The following is a 24,299-nucleotide window of genomic DNA, read 5'->3' on the forward strand; positions in this document are numbered from 1 at the left end:
AAGCAAACCGGTTTGCTTAATACTCTCCCTTTGGGCTTGTTTGGATTCCCAGTGGGGTCTGAATCAGCCTGTAAAATCTGAAGAATCGTGTGTGTGTGTGTGAGTGTGTGTTCTGATGTTTCTTGATGTAAATGTTTTTTGCCAAGAGATGTTTTGACTGAATTCATATTTCTTGGGAGAGAACACAGAGGACTGAAGGGGGTAATGTTTAATAAAAGGTAGTATATGAGGTCAGGGAACTGGAACCACTGGAGGCAAAGCTCAAAGCATAGAGGAATACATGTTTATTTGTTTACATCAGAAGAAAGGGACAACAAAGGATGTGGACGATTTGGTATTTGAGCTTATTTTGTGTAAGGGCCCATAGCCCTTTAAGATTCAATGGTCGATTCAATGACAACATACAGTGCATACAACGCAGCCTAAAGGGGCTGCAGGTCCCAATGGTCTTCAGATGGAGACATGCATCACAAGAAATATTTCTATTTCTCTTTCTCCCAAACTGCCCCCTCCCACAAAAAAGTCAAATCGACCTGCCTGTTTTCTCCACTATTATGCACCTCATGAAAAATGCAGTCCATTTGGAAAGCATGTGGCGCACACCACCCTACGCACACACACACACACACAGTCACACACACACCCACACACACACACACACACACACACACACACACACACACACACACACACACACATACTGTAGGAGGTCCGTGGCCCACAGCTGCATGCTGAATTGGCCTCCAGGGGCAGGTGAGGCCTTTGGTACCTTCATCTGGTCAATCTGAGCCCATCTGGATGTGCGGCACCTCATCAAGGGCCATTTTATTCCGCTGCCCGCTAGATTACATGCACATAAAAGCCTGCGCCAGGACGAAAGGGTTTATTATGCCTTGGAGCAGAAAGGGATTTCTCTCTCTGTCTGTCTCTCTCTCTCTCTCTCTCTCTCTCTCTCTCTCTCACACTCACTCTCCCTCTTTCTCTTTCTCTCTCTCTCTCTCTCTCTCTCTCTCTCTCTGTTGCTTCCACTGTTGGGTCTCATGAGAGGAGGCAGAGGTGAGATTGTGATTTTGTTCAAGACCAGCTGCCACCTGCCTTTTTCTTAGTGGTAGACCAAAGTGGTTTTGTTTTTCACTCTTGCAAGCCTGTCTGTGTGTGTGGGTGCGTGTGTGTGTGTGTGTGTGTGTGTGTGTGTGTGTGTGTGTGTGTGTGTGTGTGCCGCGCTTGTGTACATGCATGTGTCTCTGAAATAGGGATGTTCTTTGTCTGACAAGCATTTGTCTGATCCTTACAGGGAGTATAATTTGGGCATGGAAATCAAAAGTGGAGATTTAAAAATGCTTTTACATCAAGCTTGATGTGGTTACCAGGATTTGACAGGTGTAACTTAGGCATGACCTGCCTACAACATTTGATACATTGTTTCAGCTACGTCTTTGTTAAGCTTTTAAACTTTCATTTGTTCAAAAATGGAAGAAAAAGGAAATGATGCAGTGATTAAAAAAGGCAGTGTGACTACAACTGTCCATGTATCATTAAGCCGCGGTCACTAACCTTTGACCTCATTAACAGGAGCCGTATTAATATGCTTTAAACAAGTACGTAGTCATCATTAACCAATACAGCTCTGTCTGATCTCTCTCTTTCACATACTCTTTCCTTTCTCTCTCTGTCTCTCTCTCTCTCTCTCTCTCTCTCTCTCTATCTCTCTCTCTCTTTCCCTCTGTCTGCTGCCCCCTTCTCTCTGCATGCTCCTCAGAAGGGACTTCTACTCTTACCCTTACTACCCGTAAGTGACTCATCCTGTACTCCCCTGTTACTCCTCCTCTTCTCCCCCCATCCTGTACTCCCCCATTACTCTTCCTCTTCTCCCCCCATTACTCCCCCTCTGACTCTTGCTGTATTCCTCCTGTAATCCCCCATTATTCCTCTGTCACTCCTGTTACTCCTCTGTTACCCTCCCTGTTACTCCTCTGTTACTCCCTCTGTTACTCCTCTGTTACTCCCTCTGTTACTCCCTCTGTTACTCCTCTGTTATACTCCCCCTGTTACTCCCCTTTTACTCCTCCTGTACTCCCCCCATAACTCCTCCTCTTCTCCCCATTTCTCCTTCCCCTTCTGACTGAGCTCACTTCAGCGCCTTATGTCCTCACTTTCTCCTGCTTTCTTTCTGTACCTCTCTTTCTCTCTCTTGCTTTATTTTTCTACCTCTCCCCCTTTTCTTCTTCCGTTACCTGATCTATCATCATTTTTCTGATTTCTTCGGCTTCTGCCACCATTTTTGTATCATGTTTTTTCCAAATCCTTTTCTCTCTTGTTTGTCATTTTCTTGTCTTTTTACTTTTTTACTTTCCTTCCTCTGAATCTCTTTACTCCCCTCCCTCTCTCTCTCTCACACACTTCTCTCTCCTCTCTTTCTTTCCCCTATCTCTTCTCTCTCCCCTCTTTCTCTCTCTCCTTCTCTCCCTGACAGAAGGAAGAAGGTGAACATCAATAAGGCGGCGATGGCGTACCGTCAGGAGAAAACCAGGAAGTTGGGCTCTCTGGACTGCAGTATGACGGAGCAGAGCACCTTACCGCAGGACGAGCGCACCGCCCACTCCTTTATGGACATGCAGAATGGCAGCACACGCAGTGAGTATCCTTCATTCATGAATATCAGAGTGTTGATGTTATTAGGTATGCTATTTAGCAACAACACACACACTCGACACACACACACATACACATTACATAATGGACACACACACATAAACACAGAGAGAGAGAGAGAGAGAGAGAGAGAGAGTAACACCCACACAGTAGAGTGATGTTCATGAGATTAAACATCAGCGTCCTCCTCCTGTGCAGTGGGTCCATCTGTTGTGTTCACCTCCTCTCCTCTCCTCCTTTCCTCTCCTCTCCTCCTTACCTCCTCTCCTTACCTCCTCACCTCCTCTCCTCTCCTCCTTTCCTTTCCTCTCCTCCTTTCCTTTCCTCTCCTCCTCTCCTCTCCTTACCTCCTCTCCTTACCTCCTCACCTCCTCTCCTCTCCTCCTCCTTACCTCCTCTCCTCACCTCCTCTCCTCTCCTCCCCTCCTCTGCCTGAGCACTGCTCAGCACTGCTAATCAAATCACCTCCCAGTCTTACACAGGCCCCACAGCACACTAGGCCAGGACCTGCCCATTACAACCACCTACACACTGCTGAATGCCTGACCCTGTGTGTGTGTGTGTGTGTGTGTGTGTGTGTGTGTGTGTGTGTGTGTGTGTGTGTGTGTGTGTGCATAAGAAGTTGAGAGCTGGGGGGACAAGCTGCAGTGTGTGTGTGGTGTGTGTGTGTATGTGTGTATGTGTGTGTGTGTTTGTGTGTGTGTGTGTGCGTGTGTGTGTTTGTGTGTGTGTTTGTGTGTGTATGTCGGCCTCTGTTTGGGGAGATTGAGGTGGCAGAGTGCATTTAAAACGGATCCAATCAAGGCAGCTCGGCTCCGTCACACACTTGAGCGTGGGGGAGCAGCACCAGGCAGGCATTGTGTGTGTTAATTATATAACCCCCTCATTAGTGATGAGCACGGGCTAATGTATGCAGCTTCCTAAGCTGCTCTAAGGCACCTCACTAGCAAGCGAGCTCATCCTCCTCATTGCTCATGCATTAGTATGGCCTTGATTAAGGCTTACAATCTATCACACCCATCTCTCATACAGCACATGCATTTTGCTCTACAACAGGGAGGCTACATGGGCACCTATCTGAAGCGTTCTGTTCGCACTGCGCCTGCTGCAACAATTAGCTTCCACTGTAATCTGACTAGAATAAGCTTTCACTGTATTCTGGCTAGAATTAACTTCCACTGTAATCTGAACGCGTACATTTGTAAAAATTAGACAAGTCTTACTATTTTTACGCTATGCAAACAGAACGCTTCAGTTACGTGCCCGTTGTAGCCTCCCTGTAAGTCTGCATTTCATAGACCTTGTACGTATAATTGATTAGCTACTTCTATAGTAATTTTGTCTGGTTACCTCAGTATTTGTTTGTAGCTTACAATGACGTGAGTACTTACACACACTTTATTTAGTTATGCCCCAACGACACATGTTATGTGTCACATGCACCAAATGCACCAAAATATAAAAACAGCACATGTTTAGTTCAATTCAGTTTCATCAAGGTCTACAACATCAGAATATGCCTCAAAGGCACTGAAGAGACCTAATATTGAATTTGAACTTGATATGTTGTTGATTGAAGAGAGTGTGGGCGAAAAAAGAATAAATATTTGAAATGTGTGAAAGTTTAGATAGACGTAGAGGTAATGTTTGGGTGTATTTAGATATATTGGGGAGTTTTGTGACTTTTTTTGATATGCGTGTGTGTGTGTGTGTGTGTGTGTGTGTGTGTGCGTGCGTGCGTGCCTGCGTGTGTGTTTGTTTGTTCTCCCAGACGAGCAGCGCAGCTCAGTGAACGAGTCCAGCAGCCTGCTTGGCGGCTCTCCGCGGCGCCACTGCCGGCGCAAGAGCTCCCCCTACCACACGGGGCAGCTGCACCCGGCGGTGCGCGTGGCCGACCTCCTGCAGCACATCAACCAGATGAAGACCTCCGAGGGCTACGGCTTCAAACAGGAGTACGAGGTGAGAGACCGACCCAGGGGGGAGAGGGGGAGAAGAGAGGGAGGGAGAGGTATAAAGAGAGAGAGATAGGGAGAAAGGGGAAAGAGAGAGAGAGGGAGAGAGAATGAGAAAGGGGAAAGAGAGAGAGAGGGAGAGAGAATGAGAAAGACACAGAGATTAACTTTGATTATATTTTTGTCCCAAACGAAAGTTTACACTTAGTAAAAATAAAAGCTAGGTTGTTCTTAGACCAGAGCTGTCTTTCAAACTGCATTTCACTGGCTCTGTACCTGTACTCTGCTAAATGACAATAAAGTGGAATCTAATCTAATGTAATCTAATCTAAACAAGATCTTCCTCAGACGAGAGGCTGCCCTTAACCCACCAATGAATGTTATCTGGTAATTTCACCACAGTGGTGTATACATGTGTGTGTGTGTGTGTGTGTGTGTGTGTGTGTGTGTGTGGTAGTGGTAGTGGTGGGCCCCATTCTCCTCTCACATTGTGCTCTCACTCACCTCATCTTGGTACGTTTCCATTCCATCTTATTCTCCTTTACTTTTACGCACATCTCTCCCCTGAGGAGCCCACCCCTGCAGTCTCTCCCTACCCTACCTCTGCCTTCACTAACCTGATCTCAGGAGAAGACACACTGGCCTCCCTCGGACAGATCGCTTTCTCTGTCTCTCCCCCTCCTCCTTGCCTTGTTCCGCTCCAGCTATGCCCTATGGAGGGGGATCAGAAGTGTGTGTTGCTGCGTGTGGTAGGGTTAAGAGTGGGGTGGTGGGGGTTGGGTGTCTATCAAACTACATTTCCCATGAGCCACAGCACTGATCAAGCCCTCAATAGGAAGATATGCCAGCAGGCTCTGTGTTGTAGTTGCTGTTCTTCTTGTTGAATTATTCACAAGCAACATTCAACTAATCTTTGCAGTGTGTGTGTGTGTGTGTGTGAGGGTGGCTGAGTCCATATGTGTGTGTGTGTGTGTGTGTGAGAGAGAGAGAGACAGACAGACAGAAAGGAGAGAGAGAAATAATAACTTTCTTTCTGTGACTGTATAGCTCATGGTCAGGGTGAGCTAGGATGTGTTATCGATTTGTGAGTTCTTCTGGGCAGAATTCTTAAGCAGAGTGAGAGGAGAGAGGGAGAGGAGAGGAATAGAGAGGAGAGGGAGAGGAGAGGAATAGAGAGGAGAGGGAGAGGAGAGGAATAGAGAGGAGAGAGGTTCAGGTGCAGGGGATTGAGGGTGCTGGTCGAGGTACCAGAGGACCATAGCTGCCCTTCAGCCATAATGAGAGAAGGTGATGGACGTGAACAACAAGGACTTAGAAATAGATTTGTGGTGAAATGAGTGAGAGTGAAGGTGCCGACGTGTGTGTATGTGTGAGAGAGAGAGAGAGAGAGAGAACATGTGTCTATTTATGTATGTGGGTGTCTGCAGAGGTGAATGTGTGTGTCTTTATAAAGTTGTGTGTGTGTGTGCCTGTGTTTGCTTGTGTGTGGGTGTGTGTGCTTTTCCAAGAATGAGAGAATTATTCAGCTAGAGACAGAGGTGAGCATACACCCACCAGGAGAGAAAACAGACAGACAAACAGAGACGGGGAGAGAGGGATAGAGATACAGATGGCAGAGAAAGAGAGAGAGAGAAAGGGAAAGATGGAGAGAGAAAGAGATGGAGAACAGGAGAGGGAAAGAGAGAGGGCGGGTAGAGAGAGAGAAAGATAGAGTGGATGAGAGAAAGGGAGAGGGAAGGAGGGAAAGAGAAATGGAGAGAGAAGGAAAGAGAGAAGCATAGAGAAAGAAAAGGAGAGAGAGGGGGGAAGGGATTTACAGAGAGTGAGAAAGATAGAGAGAGCGAGAGAAAGGGAGAGTGAAGGAGAGCGAGAGGGAGGGATGGATGGAGAGTGAGGCCATGCCTGTGGCAGGATTAGAGGGGGTTTTACCTGAGAAGCAAATACACGCAGGTGTAATCCCCTGATCAGCATGCTGGCCTGAGCTGTGGCGCCGGCCTCAGGTGAGCCTCCTCTACACCTCTCCGCGCCGCTCGCACAGATTGGACCCCGCGCTGATGAGGGAATTAACGCCGCCATCACCATGGCAATGGGTGCCGGGATGAGCCCACTGGCGCGTGGAGGAGACAAGAGAGGACGAGTGTGTGTGTGTGTGCGTCTGTGTGTTTGTGTGTGTGTGTGTGTGTGTGTGTGTGTCTGTGTGTGTGTAAGAAAAGGTGTGAGCAGGAGAGAGAGGGAAAGTGGGTGTTTGTAAGTGTGTGTGTGTGTGTGTGTGTGTGTGTGTGTGTGTGTGTGTGTGTGTGGACATACGTGATGGGACTACACCACACACACTGTCTCTCATATCCCACCTCCTGAGGCGCTCGTCTCTCGGTTCTCTCGTCTGAGAGCCTGTCCACTTCGTCCATCTGGCCCCGTCTCACATACTCCTCCTCCACACACGTCCTCCACACCTCCACCCCATTTCCCACAGCGGCCCAGCTCTGAGCTGAAGGCCCACACACACACACACACACACAGACGGCTGGTGCAGATCTAACTCTCTAACCAGGTGCTCCTGTGAAGCCGTTTCACCCAGTCTGCTCTCCAGAAACCTCCATTCACTCATTTGATCTTCTTAACCTTTGGATACAACCACTCAAGGTGGCGTAGCTTTACATTCACATTTAGTCATTTAGCAGACGCTTGTATCCAAAGTGACTTACAGCAAGAGAGTAACATTCAAACTACAGTGCAGAGAAGACCTTAGCTAGGAACTACCCCTGCATCTGTCAATACTAGTACTGATGGATAGGAGTGCCTACATTAACAAGTACTAGTGTGGTAGGAGGAGAAAGTGGTAGAAGAGGGAGGTAGAAGAAGGAAGAGAGGGAGGTGGAGATGGAGGTAGAGGAGGGAAGAGAGGGAGGTAGAGAGGAGGAGGGCGAGAAGAATGAGGTAGAGGAGGGAAGAGAGGAAGGTGCCAGGTCCATGTAGGTGGTGCATCAGGAGTGTGAGGTTGTCAGAAGTGCTGGGGAGGTTTTTGAAGCATAGCTGAGTATTCAGAGCAGTGGATGGTGATACACTGTAGATAGTGTAAATGGAAATGGAATGGTGAGCTAGTACGGTTACTTGACTGTGACCGTGTCTTGAGTATAAAGTTTCTATTCTATTCTATTCTATTCTATAGTGCCAGTTCAGGTAGGCCACATAGTCAAACTCAGGCCTCAAATCAGCTGATCTCAACCAGCTGATGGTTCACTGGTTCACCTACGTCCAAAGACAACTTGAATTAAATTTTCTAAAGTGGTGTAAAGTGGTCCTGACTGAATAGTGGGTTTTTTTTTCACTTTTCAATAGAGTTTCTTTGACGGCTGGGATGTGACCAAGAAGAAGGACAAGACCAAGGGGAGACACGACAGCATTCTCAGTCGTAAGCATTCTCATTGTCTCACTGTCAAAAATCACTACTTCTAAGATAATAACATGTCAGCCCATTCACTACACTGGTGGTTAAATGTTCTCAATATGAGTATGTTCAAACTCATGAAAACGTTAAAAGGGGTCAGAAGCATTTGGTGAAAGACTGTACTTTTATCCTTTCCAACCATGTCAGCCTGAGCCCACACAGTCATTCTTTCAGTTGTTCTCCAATTCAGTCCATGGCTAAGTGATCTGTCAAGAAATCGTTTGAAAGTGCGTAGAGTATTTTTGTCTTTGTGTTGTGTTCAACACACTCCACCTCTGTTCTCTCTCTCCGTGTTCAACACACTCCACCTCTGTTCTCTCTCTCCGTGTCTAGATGAGCGCCACCGCGTCAGACTGCACTCGCTCCTCGCTGATCCAAACTCGGACTATGTCAACGCCAATTACATTGACGTAAGGAATACCCCCCCCCTCCCATCCCACCTCACACACACACACACACACACACACACACACACACACACACACACACACCACCTTACTAGTCTCTCTTCCACTGTTGTTTTATTTCTTTTATTTGTCTCTTGATGCCTCCCAACAACAACAACAACAACAACCACAGCACATATAGCACTTAATGCAGATATCCAGAGTGCTTCACAATGAAGGGGGGAACCTCACTTCAACCACCCCCAATATGCCGCACCCGTCTGGTGGATGGATGGAAGCCTTTCACCGTCTGGATGAGCACTGAGGCTCATGGGAAGGGGACGTGAGGGAGGCGGCCTCTCGCTGGGCCCCGAAGCTCCAGTCACCGCGCTGTGGGAACGGTCATTCCCGTGGGGGGGGTTTTGCGGTCAGGCGCCATTATAGCACCCGTTCTCCCTGTCTCTCCCTGCTGTGTGTCAGACGAGATGGGAGGATAGGAGTGGAGAGGGGAGTGGAGCTTTGAAACGTTCTCCTAATTCTCTATATAGTATTTTTTTTTTTTTTTAAATGCTCTACGCTTAGTAAGTTGCTCTCGGCAAAAGTTTCTGCCAGATACCTTAAACTTACACTGAAGTGGTCTAGGGAAACGATGCTTGCTTTAGCACAGAGCCAAGACCAACACAAGGTGCTTCAGGCAGTGATAGCACCTTTTAAGTCCCCCCCCCCCTCCCGACAGAGCGTCTGAAACCTGACCACGCTCCAGTCCACTGCCTCGGTCATTTTTTAATCCCCCCCTCCAGGTCACTTTCCGCTCCGAACCACCACAAAAGCCTCCTCCTCCCTTCTTAGCTCATTGGGTGTTGGACACGGTCCCACCCCTTCAGTTCAATGGATGGAAGAGACACGTCCTTGGAGAAAAAAATAAAATAATAAAATGCATGAAAGATCTCACCTACAAAAAACAGTTGAAACTATTAGAAATAGCTTTTTAAAACCCCTGGTTAATATTTGAACAGTTCTTGCCGATGCTGCTTTGCAGTGCTTACAACCAAACGATGGATTGTGAGTGTAGTAGAATTTTTCCCACAAGACACCGGAGCTGTTTTATTCAGCATGTCATGAACATCTCAGAGCTCAAGTCCTTGTTAGCATTTCAGCACTAACTAACAAAAACAAAACTCTTCACACAGTACAAACCCTCAAGTCTTTAATAATTAATTACCCTTGAAATTGAAGAATGGAAGTGAACAGTTAGTGAGATATTGCAGTCTTGTTGGGGAGGAATTTGGCAGGCATAACAACCTCTATTGGGAGATAAGGGGAGTAGAGAGAGAGAGAGAGAGAAAGAGAGAGAGAGAGAGAGAGAGAGAATACAAGATGTCCAAGGACGAGAGGGAGAGCTGTGTCTCTCCACATGTTTCATAGATGAGGATGTCTGTTTGGCTGGCACCACAGACGATAATCCATGGACTCAGCCACCCTTGCACACATACACACACTAACAAACAGACACACACACACACACACACATATACGCGTATACACACACACACACACACTGACATGTACACACACACTCTCTCTCTCTTTATTTATTTCTTTCTCTCTCTCACACAAACACACACACACATATACACACATTTTCATGCAAACCACAAGCCATTATTTCTGTTATTTTTCCAGATACAAGATACACCTGCTGATCTAAATAAGCACACCTGTTTCTCTTCATAGACCAAGCTATTCTCTAACAGCTGTTGTAGTATTTAGAATTCAGTCCATCTCCTCCAAATCACTAGAAGTAAATGGTTCTTTGTAGAGTCAATGGTTTTACCCATTCATAGAAGTAGTATATTTGATTGTGATGTTTGGTGATAATGACTTTACACACAGATTATTCAAACTAGCATACTGTAGGACATACTGTATGATTGAACAGGAAAATGATAGATATTAAAGGATGTGGGTTAGATCAGTTAGCCTACATCTTCCTTTTAGCTATAGGCTAGCTATAGTCTAACTGGTCCACTGGTTCACTTCCAGTGAATGATGCTAAGTTAGGCTAATGCTGTCAGAAAAGGTTATTGCATGCACAGAGAAGAGAAGAGTATGTATCATTTTATCTAATCTTATGTCTGAGGTAGATGGCAAATATTCCTAAAAGTTGACGTGTTCCTATTGGATTCTGGACCACATCAATGCCAGGTCCTCTCATCAGTTAAAGTGTCCTCTCCTAAAACTCATTACCTTCCAATGTTGTGTCAAGCCGAAAAGGAAAGGATTGCTGAAAGCCTGCAAGTCTTAATAGGCCTCGGCTCTCCATGGGAAGCAGCGTTAATGCTTAGAGTGAATGGAACCTTGGATTCACTCAAGAAATAATCACCTCCACCTGAGGTACAATTCAGTGCATTCACCCACTGTGCTCCAACTGGAGAACCATGGGAGGGCAAATCAAATAAATGTAAAAAAAAAAAAAAAAAATTGCTCTGACACTGTTGCATGATTCCGTTAGTGTGTTAGTGCTTTCATGCGAGTTTCCTGTTTGTCCCCAAAGGCCATTAGTGAAGGCAGCTGGTGTCCCCACAAGGCTAAATTTTGGAGCCGGACTAGCAGGCAAGTCGTGCTGTGCCTCTAATGACAGTACAGGATGGAAGCTGTGGGTCACTGTGACTTCTCGGCCACATCCGCTGTGGAGTTAACAGGCCGCGTTCAGGTCCCTCCACATCACTTGGAGAAACATTTGCTGGGCGATGTGCTACTGGTACTAGCATCTGGTTGACATATATGGGAAAGGAAAGTGAAGGATGTTTTACTTTGCTCCCAGATGAGTTCAATGTTAAGTACGGCCCGAACAATGACACATACAATGTTTACATTTAAATCATACATTTTCAATTTTTTTAGCAAACGTTGAAAAACACATGTAGACTGTAATTTTCAGTTCTAGGATATCATGCCACATGAACTAAGTGCCTTTTGTGACTTTGTAACTCTCTCTCTCTTTGATGGCCTTGAGACGATGCCAACTGAGTGCACTCTAACACCATTGACTCAAAGAAACACTCGAGGGCTGAATATGTAAAACCAGGAAATCAGTAGCACTCCGGTCCTCAGCTAGCAGGTGCAACGTGCCTGTGTCACTTCCTGTGTGGCGGTGTGTGTGTTGTTGTTTCCCTCTCATGCACAGGTGGCCTGTGCCTCCTCTTTGAGTCCTCCGAGTCGACTGATTTCTCTCTGTTCTCCTCTCATCAGCACACTAATTAGCTTCTTTATGTGCCCTCTCTTTCTCTCTCTCCCCTCTTCCCTTTTACATCTCTCTTTCTCTTTCCTTTTTCTCTCCCCCTTTTTTCATCTCTCTCTCTTTCCCTCCCAAACCTTCTCTCCCGACCTTCTTTTTCTCTTCTCTACCACTACCTCTCTTTTTCATCTCTCTGCCCTTTTCTAACGTTTGCTTCTCTGTATCTCTTTCTTTCTTTCTTTCTTTCTTTCTTTCCCTTCTCTTCCCTCCTCTCTCTCTCCCTCTCCACTTATATCCCTCTCTTTATCTCTCTCTCCCTCTCTCCTTCTCTCTCTGCCCCTCTCCCTACCCTCTCTCTTTTCTCATATCTCCGGCACCTCTTAGATTCGGATTAACAGGGAAGTAAGTACTCCTCTCTTCTCCCTCTTTTCTTCTTCACATCCATCTCTCATCTTGCTTGTACTCCTCCGCCATCTCCCTCCATGCCATCCTTTCTTCCTCTCCCTCTGCAGCCCTCTGTCCATGAAGTACCTATCCCTCCCTCTCTCTTCCTCTCCTATTCTTCTCCTTTGTCATTTGGTACATCTCCCGCTTCTGCCTGGGGTTGCCCCCCACCCTCCCAACCCCCACCCATCTCCTCCACACTGGCTTTCATCTGTGGAGCAGTCACCTGGAGACAGGGACGAGGACAGGGATGGGGCACAGAGGCTGGGCCAACGCACACACATAAACACTAAACAACACAGGCATGTTACTGCAGGCCACAGAGATGTGAGGGGGAGTAGAGGAGGAAGAGAGAAAGAAAGAGGAAGGTAAAGAGAGGGGGAGCGATGAAGAAGGGGGAGAGGAGAGGTATAGGCATGTTACTGTAGGGTAGTGAGAGAGGAAGAGGGAGAGATGGAAGGAGGGGGGAGAGCAAGCATCGACACACTAATGCAGAAAGAAAGAAAAGTAGGAAGAGAGAGATGAGGGGTAAGGATGGGTAGAAACAGAGAGAGAGAGGGAGGGAGGCAGAAAGAGAGAGAGAGGGAGAGATGAGGTGAAGAGGAAGGGTAGGTGAGAATACTTGGTAGAAAGAATAGATAGAAACAACAGAGAGGAGGAGAGAAAAGAGGAGAGGGAAAGAGATGAGGAGGAGTTGAAGAGGAAGGCTAGGTGTGAATAGAAAGGAGAGTCAGAGGAAGGGAGAAGGAAAGGGGGAGGGAGAGAGGGAAGTTGAGAGGAGATGATGAAAAAGAAAGTCACGAAGAGAAAGATCTAGATAGAGAAGCAGACGCAGCATGTGCAAGACTGTCGACTCTGTTAGTTCAGTCTCTACAGACACACACACACACACACACACAGTGATTTTCTCAGTGTTATTGTGTTATTTGGTGGCACCATCATCTGACGGCTGCCTGTCCCAATGGGCCCTGCCTCTCCCTTGGCCTCTCCTCTCCCCCCTCTCTCTCTCTTGCTTCTTCCTTCTTTCACTCTCTTCCTCTCTCACTACTCTCTCTCTCTCGCTTTCTCCTTCTCTTTTTCACACACACTGTTTTTCCCTTTCTCTCTGCAGTCTCTCTCTCTCTCTCTCTCTCTCTCTCTCTCTTCCTTTACGCTGGCAGCAATGCTGTTCATTTTATCATCCAACTCAGCTACCCTCAGGTCAGCCCTTCCTGTTCACATCCACCTTTCTCAAGTCTTATATCAACATGGAAAACAAACCACAGCCTCCATGTGTTAAACTGGTTAAACATCTCAGCTTTGTTTAGGAAGAAACAGAAACGACTGGTGTTTATATAACTGCTGGTGGTAAACGCAAGCATGATTCTGATGTATATTACAGTAATATACATGATACAAAAGAACGCTTATGTACATCAGTGACTCTCAAAACACACACACACTTTGCTACTTAACGTGTGTGTGTTTGTGTCTGAATGTAAGCACTTTCTGACTGGACTTCAGTGTGGGAGCTTTGTTGCCTTGGCGATAGCTGGTGCTCACTGCGGTAGGGCAGTAAGTGCACGGCCCAAGGGAGCACTGCAGCAAAGGATTATGGGAAAGTGGGGGGTTGTCACTGCACTCTTGCATGCTGGGCGTCATCCATTTTCACCCCCTGCTGTGTGGCGTGGCAGATCCGTCATGTGACTTGTTATTTTTCATTGTGTTGTTTCTTGGGGTGGGAAGTCTGTGGAGTCACAAAGGTCTCACAGAGCTCTTGAGGAGTTCTGGCTCAGATCATGCTTGGGGGGGGGGGGTAGAGGAGAAAATAAAGAAGGGTCATTGGTGCAGGCATGGAGGGAGAAAAAAGACAGAAAAACAGAAAAAAGAGACAAAAATAAAAGCCTGTGGTAGTCTCAATCATCCAAGTTGTCACGTGCAGATTATTAGACAGAAATCTGTTCCAGCTGTCATCTCCCTCCAGCACACCATCCCAAGCTGTTTACGCCTTTTAACAAATGGACCTGGATCGCTGGGCTCGAAGAGAAATGGAGTGCAGTAGATGCACGTCAGCCGAATATGATATTCAGTGTGCTGCGCGTCAGCTCAAATCCCCTCGTAATCGCTTATCTGATCAAGCGCAGATTCAGTTGTAATATCGTTTGTTGTTAAATGAATGATGTCTGTGGCGAAGGAGTAGAGGGAGCCTAGCATGTAGAAATGAAAGCAGGGCCTCTCTGATAAGGAGCTGACTAAATTGTGTGTCGGGGGGAGAGGTGAAAAGCAGTTGCTTTGATTAACTGCGTGGTACAGTAGTCAAACACACAAGTGGTAGAAGGTTGAGGTTTGCCCGTGACCTCGGTAGGTGCTTTTTGTTGTTGGATTGAAACTCAGTTTGTGCTGTCTCCCTTTCTCTCTCGTCCTCTCTTTCAGGGCTATCAAAGGTCCAACCACTACATCGCCACTCAAGGTGAGTGATCACTGCTCTGGATTATAAAGGAAAGATTGTGTGGTGTGTGTTTGTGTGTGTGTGTGTGTGTGTGTGTGTGTGTTTGTGTGTGTGTGTGTGTGTGTGTGTGTGTGTGTGTGTGTGTGTGTGTGTGTGTGTGCTGTGTTTGTGTGTGTGTGTGTGACGGCATCTGTAGTGTTTGTAACTTGTGTGTGTGTGTATAAGCATGTGTGCAGGCGCTTCTGTAGGCATCTGTCTTCTTTGAGGTAGGCACATATGGAGTTATAGGAAATAAGAATGCTTTATTCATGTGAGTGTGTGTTCCAGTTTAAATGTATATTTATTTCTGTGTGTGCACACAAACACGGAGAGTTATTCAACTTTATTTTAAAGGATAGCTTATGTGTGTGTGTTTTTGAGTTGTGCGTGTGTGTTTTCAATTTTGTGCGAGTGTGTGTAAATATACGTGTGTGTGTGTGTGTGTGTGTGTGTGTATGTGTGTGTGTGTGTGTGTGTGTTACGTGTGTGTGTGTTTTTCAATTTTGTGCGAGTGTGTGTAAATATACGTGTGTGTGTGTGTGTGTGTGTGTGTGTGTGTGTGTGTGTGTGTTACTTTGTGTGTGTGTGAGTTATTCTGAGCGTGAGCGAGTCGATTTGATCCGTACATCTCCTCTCATCCTCTCATCGGCGGCCGTGTTGTCTAACGAGGGGGAATAAATAATTCATGAACAAACACTCTTATTGGTGTTTAATCTGTTGGTCCCATGGGATTGAGAACTGAGAATCACCGGCCCCACCCCACCCCCTCCGCCATCCCGTCCTCCCTCCCTTCGTCCTTCGCTCCCTCTCTCCATCGTTGTCTCTGTTTTTTAATCTCTGTTGCTCATCCCTTCTTCCTATTAGTTCCTTCTGTGTGAGGCATCGCTGTCCCTGTTCTTAGTTGTTTATCTCCATGGAGGAGATTCCCTTCCCCATCATGCCTGACTGCCTGGGAAGGGATTCTAGAAAACACACTTTACTTCTGTTAACACACACACACACACACACACATGCACACACAAGACACACACACACACACACACACACACACACACACACACACACACGTGTGTATGTCTGCATGCTAGTGTGTGCATGGGCATATGTACAGTGTAGTAGTAGTAGTAGAGTGGTAAGGTATACAGTTTGGAGTGCAGGTATGACTGTGTGTATGGATACCAAGAAGCCTCCCCCAGTTCTGCTGCCTGGACTTCTATGAGCCCCCTGTCTCTCTCTCTCTCTCTCTCTCTCTCTCTCTCTCTCTCTCTCTCTCTCTCTCTCCCTCTCTTTCTCTATTCTCTCTGGCAGCCCTCTAGGCTCTGGACTTCATTGTGTGCTGCAACAGCACAGGGCAGTGCATACAGATGCTCCGCACGCTGGCGCCTTCCGTCTGTGTCTCTCCATCTGTCTGTCTGCCTTTTCCTTGCTTCATCCTTGCTGGCCGTATTCTCTCTCTCTCTCTCTCTCTCTCTCTCTCTCTCTCTCTCTCTCTCTCTCTTTCTTGCTGTCTTTCTCTGTCTGTCATCTCTCCCTCTGTCATTCTCTTTATCTCTCATTCCATCTCTTTCTCTCTCTACCCATTTTGCTCTTATTTGCTCTTATACTATTTCTCTCTCTCTCTCTCTCTCTCTCTCCCTCTCTCTGTGGTCTCTTTCTCTGCTGTCACATTTCCCAACATTCTATAACCTCTCACTCTCTCTATATATATTTTTCTCTCTCTCTGGTTTTCTTCATCTGTCACTCTCCTGAGAGTCGGAGACCCCTCACCGCCCCATGTCTCACGCATTAAATATAGAAAATAACACTGATGCTTAATTATGAAGGGAAGAGCTGTGGAGGTTGTGTGTGTGTATGTGTGTGTGTGTGTGTGTGTGTGTGTGTGATGGTTGGTGTATGTGTGTGTGTGTGTGTGTGAAAGCAGCACCTTTGCACGCTCTATCACAGGGGTATTCAATTAATCTTCAGCGAGGTCCAGTTACGGAAAATTTCCTCAAGTAAAGGTCCAGAGCATCATAATGTTTAACGTGCGTGTTTAGGCTATGTATATGTATGTATGTATAATATTAGGATGGATGGATGGAGCATAGTTGTAGATAGATAGATAGATAGATAGATAGATAGATAGATAGATAGATACTTTATTGATCCCCAAGGGGAAATTCAAGAAATAGAAGATTGTAGGCCTAGGCCTAATGTTTAATGTGAAATAAAATAAGTAGCCTAAAAGAGAACATTCGAAATGAGGAGAAATAAGGCAAGATAAGAGTAGCCTAATTGGGGAGAAAAACTGAGTAGCCTTGGCTATTTTTAAGATCTTCGGGTCAACATAAAAAAAAAAAAAAAAAAAAATTTGAGCTGAGACAAGGATGAACTTAAAATACAATTTGAGCTGAGACAAAGATGGATATTCCACACCCATTAATCAGCAAGTTTAATTTATTTATTTATTTATTTTTTTTTTTTATGTTGACCCGAACTTAAAATAAAATTTGAGCTGAGACAAGGATGGATATTCCACACCCATTAATCAGCAAGTTTAATTTTTTTTTTTTTAGTTTTTTTATGTTGACCCGAACTTAAAATAAAATTTGAGCTGAGACAAGGATTGATATTCCACACCCATTAATCAGCAAGTTTAATTTTTTTTTTTTTTTTTTTTTTTTTTTTATGTTGACCTGAAATTCTGGAAACCCAGGAATATCACGTTGTTGGGCATGTAGGCTTAACTAGATTGTGGTGGAGCAATCATATTGCCTTCTTAAATCGTAAAATATTCTGTGGTCTCAGTTCACTGTTGAATGGGCCTAGCCTACCCTATGCTTGCTCAAAATATATGCTTTGTCTAGTAGAGGTGCTTCAAATTGCCGCTTAAAATCGCCTGTCTCAGAATAAAAGAGGTCCAAGGCAATTCCGCGCAAAATTGTCACATCCATATTTAGTTTTGCGTGGTGTTTCCCCCGTATCGTTATATAAAGCTCTGTTCTCGCTGTCTAGCTTTCTCCTCTTTGAGCAATAGATGATTTGAAATTAACTTACTTATCGTTAACTTAGATATCCATCTGATTGTTTTTCGTCCCGTCTCCTCTCCTCGCTCGTTTCAGGCTATCAGTCTCTTCTCCATAGTACTCACTGACTCGACTTTATCAGAATTCACAGATTTCACTGGCTGAGTAGCAGCAAGCGAAATGATGGTTCCTGAAGCTCCTGAAGTAAATGCTGTTATCCTAACCAACGAAACATTTAGTGCAGCTTTGAAATCTTACGTGAAAATCTAAATTAGGCTATTATGGTCTGGGTCCGGGTAGGATCACGTCACGGTCCGGACTCTGACCGCGGTCCGCCATTTGGTGATGGCTGCTCTAGCATAACAGAACATTTTAACACATTTTTTAACAGAATATGTTATTGTCAGTGTGTGAATAATAGAGATTTAAAAATTCTTCTATTCCATCAGTATGGCAAATTAACATGGCCTTTCATTGACCGCAGTCTCGTATTCATGCACTGTGGAACATATGAGTACGCCCAGTTGTCCTGCGCACAGCATATCCCAAGGTGCCGAGCAGCTCATTATAAGAACACAGTGTTGAACATGAGAGCACAGAGCAATATCCCGATCTCAGAATATTGCAGTCATTGGGACTGCCTTATAAGCCTCCCAGAGGGTGTGTGTGTGTGTCGTGTGCCGTGTGTGTGTGTGTGTGTGTAGGCCTTTTCACACAGAGATCACGCTAAATTTGCAGGAAGAGGGGACGTCTTTTTGTGTCTGAAAGCGAGGTGAAAATTTGCCGGCCTGCTGATCTGTTCACATGATGCGGCATTTTGGGGAGCCAGGAGGCAGGATCAGCTATAGTAAATTAAATTGTGACGTGCAACAGGGGTCGTGTAGAGTGATAGTCGTAGGCCTTACAGTATGTGCGTGGGCCTTTAGATACAGGCAGCAGGTGTGTGATTTCAAAAACCATGGCGGAAGAACCGACTGCACTTTGGTTAGCTTGCATTTGCTTTGCTGTTGCTGTTAGAATGTTAAATTCTTGCGATAGATGTCTTCAGACAATAAAACGTAATTTGGAAGGGAAATTGAAGAGAAGAGTTGCCCCTTGTTTTGGCCGTACAATGTAGCCTACTGTGCGTACAATTTATTCATGAAATCGTTCAATATTACAACAATAAAAATTAGAGATGTCCGATAATATCGGCCAACCGATAATATCGGCCAACCGATATTATCGGCCCGATATTAGCATAAAAATGTAATATCTGTTAATATCGTTATCGGATTTTTTTTGCCTTAAAACCGATAACATAATGCTTGCGTTACACACAAATAGTGCCTATGCGCTCCTGAAGCGTTTACCGGCGCACAGATGATGACCTCATCAATCTGCGTCTTGAAGCATACAAACAAGCGTGGATGGCTGCAGTAACAAACTTGCTCGTGGCCGTAGTAGCCCCTTGCGTTGGCCGTGACGCCCCTTTGAAAATCAGAGGTTTACAGGCCACGGTGGCCTTGGTGCCCCCTTCTTTAAATATTCTGCTTTGCGTCCTACTAATAGCGATATATATTTAGCCTATGGCCTATGGCCAAATTACGCAGTGGAGTAAGTGACAGCGCAAGAAAGAAAGTGCGTCCAAATTAACCCATCCTACTCATCACACAGACATCACAAGTATCACACGAAAGAGCTTTTTCTCAGCTTTTAATCGATGTTAGCCGCTAATTGCTGTGGTGAACGGTTCGCGAGAAAAGTAAATAATATCATTCAATTTAATCATAAATTCTACCGAAGGTTTTGCGTCCATCTCCCTACCCATTCATCTCGGTGGAATACTTCAGAACCCTTCGTTTAACACATGACAAACCATATATCAGAATAAACAGCAGACCTTACCGAACAGAAAGGTGTAAAGCAGTCCCCTGTACAGTTAGCCGTTCCAGACTAATCCCGTTTTGAATTTGCAGTAAATTTCAACATACATGGATGTCTCCAAATTTGGGATTTAAGTTTTACACTGTGTTTAAATTGTTCCACATTATTTCATAACGGGCCAAATACAAAACAAATATTACAAATGACGCCTAGATATCGGTAAATCAGAGGACAGCTGACTATAAGAGTTTGTGAAAGTAGCCTTCATGATCACAAAATGCTAAGCATGCATCTCTATTTGAGTTTCTTAAAGCTGAGCTGTGCTTAAATTGTTCAATACATGATTTCATAACAGGCCAAATATAAAATAAATGTTAAATATAGCCTAGATATCTGTATATGAGGAAGGACGGGTTTAGAGTGAGGGTCTGTCTTGTCTGTAAAAACAGACACCCGTGACTCATATTTGTGCATTCATTCAATTAAGGTGATTGAGTTTTAGTTAAAGAAACAGTTCATGAAGCATCCTACAAATGCAGGCTCATTTAACACAGAAAAAGGGTAGCCTGTCATACACTATGCCTGTTATTTTAGTTGGCTTTACATTCTGCTATGTTGCACATAGTTGTTCAGGTACAATGTTTTATCATTTGTGAAGAAGTCAAATTTGCCCTATTTGTTGTGGGCATTGTCAAGATTATCTCAGGGAGAGTGTAATCCAAACTGTTGTTTGAGACAATAAAAAAAAAAAATAAACATGGCACTTTTTCCCTAAATTAAGTTGAAGTATTTATCTTATTTTGCACAGACAATGTTAACATTTAGAAAGCCTTGTTGCATTCAAGAATGCATCCAGTGGGGCATCACAATAACATTAAGCATGTTGTGTTAATTCCATAACAGGAGATATGTGATGTTACCTAAATTAGTTTTGAGGAAAAATAACCCACATATCGACATCGGTATCGGCTGATATCGGAATCGAAATTTGAGAGTTGGACAATATCGGCATATTGGATATCGGCAAAAAAGCCAATATCGGACATCCCTAATAAAAATAGCTTGTGTACTGTCTTAATTGAAACATGCTTCGCGCACAAATGATAGCCTAGGGCAAAGAGAATGGACATCTCAACATAAGGATAGATGATGATTAGTGTAAACTTTGTCACACGACGTGATAAGCAGTTCTTTAAAAACGCAACGTTCCATTCAGTCATAAATCATTCAAGCGTAGGCCTAGTGCTCATCATGAAAATAAAACAGCAGCTTAATATTTTTCAGGTGTTTAACAGTAGGCCCAGGGCGCACTGTTAGCAGTTATGCCGAAGGCAGTGAGATTATTAGGCATTGCATCCTGTCACTCAACATCGCAGTTCGGGTTGATAAGATTCAGTTAATGCGAGTATGGATCGTCTCAAAGTTTGGGACAACAGCAGTGTAGGCAAAGCAAACCCTAATTGTTACAGTAGGTTACCATAGCTGTCTTTTCTCTAGGCCTGGGCCTATCGGAAATCGCGACATAAGCACATTGGTTTCTTTTTTCTTTCTTGTTCGTGTGTTGGGTAGTGACTAGTGAAGCGATAATGCATTTAAAGCAGTACATCATGTGAGCCAGAGCCGATATGGCCAGAGCTGCTGCTCTGTAAAGGTATTCTGCCCCACCCAAATTTGCTGAACTACTAGCGAAGTAGCCTATTCATCACAGACATCACATGTATCACACGAAAGAGCGTTTTCTCAGCCTTTAAACAATGTTAGTGGTTAGTTGTGGTAAACGGTTCGCGAGAAAAGTAACTTTAATTTAATCATATTTTGTTGCACCCGTCTCCCTACCCATTCATCTTGGTGGAATACTACGCGAACTTTCCCTCAACACATGACAAACCATATATCAGAATAAACAGCAGACCTTACCGAACATAAAGGTGTAAAGCATTCCCCTGCACAGTTAGCCATTCCAGAGTAATCCGGTTTTAAATTTGCAGCAATGTCTTTATGCATGTCTCCAACTTTGCGGTTCCTAATGTGTTTCAATTGTTCAATAAGTCTACATGATTTTATAACAGGCCAAATACAAAATAAGTGTTACAAATATCGCCTAGATAAGCATTACAGTCAGAGGATATACATATAGGGCAGACAGACGCTCATGAGTTCATGCTTTGTTTTATCGCTGGATTTTAGCCTATTATGGCAACTGATTGCATTCCAAGCTACAGTCAACTCTAGCAGGCATTGAATGACTGAAGACTTTGTAAATTTATAGATTGACATAATGTGCTGTCTCTTCGATTGCTGCTTTTGATCAGTTAGATATTTGCAATCTCCTGTGGTGGGCTGGAAATAGCATTGAAATGCCCGCCAAGATTCCCCTTTCCGCCTTGACCCATTCACACTGGTGGCGGAACGAAAAAACTCGGCAAAATGTCTAAGGGGCTTGGTAGTAAATTTGGCGAGACACTTTGTCCCGCCGTTCCGCCTCGGTCTATGTGAAAGGGACAGTCGTTCCGCGATTCTGGTACATAAAATCGCGGCGATTTTGCCAGTGTGAAAGGGCCTTGTGTGTGTGTGTGTGTGTGTGTGGGGGGGGGGGGGGGGGTCCTGCGTGTGTGTGTGTTTGTGTGTGTGTGAGAGAGAGAGTGCTTGTGTGTTACATGTTCTGGTGATTTGTGACTATTTCTGATGTGTGTTCATGTGTGTGCGCATGACAAAAGCTTTCCCTGCAGCCTGTCGTCATTGAGTAGAAAGCCCTGCAGTTTGCAAAAGCAGTAATTCCGTTGCAAGCTAGCTTAAATGCCTAGAGTTGCTGACGCAGAATGACTTACCAAGGCACTGCTCCCTCTTTCTTCCACTCTCTCCTTCTCTCTCTCCACTCCTCATCCTTTCCCTAACTGTCCTCCATCCTATATCTCCTTTCTCTCTTCTCCTTTTCTCTCCTCTCCTCCTTTTCTTTTCTTCTTGTCTGTCCTATCCCCCCTTTCCTCCCCTTTTATTTTCTCTCTTCCTCTCTTTTGTTCTCTCTGTCATCCCCTTCTCCTCTTGTCACCTATCACCCCCCCTTTCCTCCCCTATTTCATTTTCTCCTTTTTATCTCTGTCATCCCTCTCTTCTCTCCGCTGCTCTCCTCTCCACACAGGCCCTAAGCAGGACATGATCTATGACTTCTGGAGGATGGTTTGGCAGGAGAACTGCTTCAGCATCGTCATGATCACCAAGCTGGTGGAGGTCGGGAGGGTAAGTGGCTCCTTCTCTGCCCCAGCTCCTGCCTCTCTCCCTGGGCAGCCCGTCTGACCGCCTGGCCTCTCAGCTCCAGAGTCTGGGTCCCATGTGGCGAGTGAATAATTTAGGACAGAGATAATTAACCATTAATGAAGCTCAAGATATATTACCTCCCGGCCATTATCAAGAATTATGAGGTGTTAAGTTTTGCTGACGTCTTGTAGGGAAGTCTCCGTTAGACTTTCAACGCTGAACTGCAAGACAGGGTATTTTGAGGCAACACATTTAATCAAAGAGGCATATACTCTATAGACCTAAATATTAGATGAACCTTGTCTCCTTGAACTGGCCAAATCGATCGCAGATTTCAGCAATGATATTGAAAAGTGTGCATCGCCGTGGTTTCTGTCAGAAATGTCTGTTGTGTCCATCCTGAACTTTGCATCATGAATTCTTTATCAGTTGCACAGAATTGAAGGCCAAAGCAAAAGTCCACCAAAATGTCCAGCAAAAGTGTGTGAATATGCAGCGCAGTTAACATCTTCTGTCTGACCACCAATGTCAGTCTAATCCTAGAGGTACAAACTTGAGATGCACCGATATGGAATTTTAGGGCCGATAACGATAACCGATAGTTATTGGTTTGTTGTGGCCGATACCGATACGATAACCGATAATATTACTCTTGAAAAAAAATTGTGAAAAGTGATTTGGGGAAAGCATTTAATAAGCATAATTTTATTGCAGTAATTTTACCTACCACCAAATGATGGACAGAACTCATAATAGTCCTCAATAGTACAGCAGTCAACATAACAGTAGCCTAGCCCTACAGTCAGGGGCGGACCTGGACACTTTGAGGCCCAAGGCAAAAGATCCCGAGGCCCCTCCCAGCCCCCCTGACCGAATAAACTAGCCATTTTCTGTTCTGTTTTTTTCTCCATTTTTCATGGTCATGTAATAATGTTCAACCGTGAATCTTCAGGGTGGTTTATCTGCATTTTTGGGGAATTCAAAGTTCTTAATTTGCACAGGGCCTTTTTTTAACGATTTCAACTCGCTCTGCATCTCTTACGGTGTCTGGCCATAACGCAGGGTCGTTACTGATAACTGAAGCCTAGTGCTAGGTATTGTGTTAGGGCTACTCACTTACTGGTTTCACTTAGATCAACATCATAATCATCATCATCATCATCAGTAGAAGAATATGTAGTACAAGAGCTATCCGAATTACTTTCTTCCGTGGAAGAATTCTTCGACTGGAAGAAGTTGGTTAATTTAGGCAATTTCTTTCTAAATTCTTCCTCCTCGCTTTTTCTTTTATCAATTCCACTCTGGAAACATTTCATGGCTGCTGTCAATCGCTCAACTCCACACCTCACCAAAGACCTCGTTCATAGCTAGTTGCTGCTATGACAGAAAGCGGACCTGCAGTCATTTGATTTTATGATGAGTTTATGAGCAATCATGAGGCAAAATATTTTTTCAATCTTTATTATGGATTAGAATATATTGTTTGGATGCGGTGATCTTTTTTTTTTTTTTAAACGAAATACGATACGGGGATGACGAGGTCCCCTGGTGACCGAGGCCCCAGGCAATTGCCTGACCATGCCTAATGG

At 44.8% G+C, this 24,299-nt stretch overlaps 1 protein-coding gene across 1 annotated transcript in view; it reads left to right on the forward strand.

Moving 5' to 3' along the window:
* ptprua (protein tyrosine phosphatase receptor type Ua) overlaps positions 1-24,299 on the forward strand; it is a 200,781-nt gene that overhangs the window by 156,850 nt on the left and 19,632 nt on the right. The window contains exons 16-22 of the mRNA XM_076301037.1: positions 1,760-1,789; positions 2,477-2,634; positions 4,424-4,611; positions 7,941-8,013; positions 8,383-8,459; positions 14,530-14,566; positions 22,595-22,692. Of these exons, the coding sequence (XP_076157152.1) occupies positions 1,760-1,789; positions 2,477-2,634; positions 4,424-4,611; positions 7,941-8,013; positions 8,383-8,459; positions 14,530-14,566; positions 22,595-22,692 (661 nt within the window). The remainder of the gene's footprint in view (positions 1-1,759; positions 1,790-2,476; positions 2,635-4,423; positions 4,612-7,940; positions 8,014-8,382; positions 8,460-14,529; positions 14,567-22,594; positions 22,693-24,299) is intronic.

This window comes from Alosa pseudoharengus, unplaced genomic scaffold, assembly GCF_046254945.1.
Source record: "Alosa pseudoharengus isolate Yale_2024_CS ecotype anadromous, Long Island Sound unplaced genomic scaffold, YU_APseudo_1.1 YU_APseudo_1.1_scf_23, whole genome shotgun sequence".
NCBI lineage: Eukaryota > Metazoa > Chordata > Actinopteri > Clupeiformes > Clupeidae > Alosa > Alosa pseudoharengus.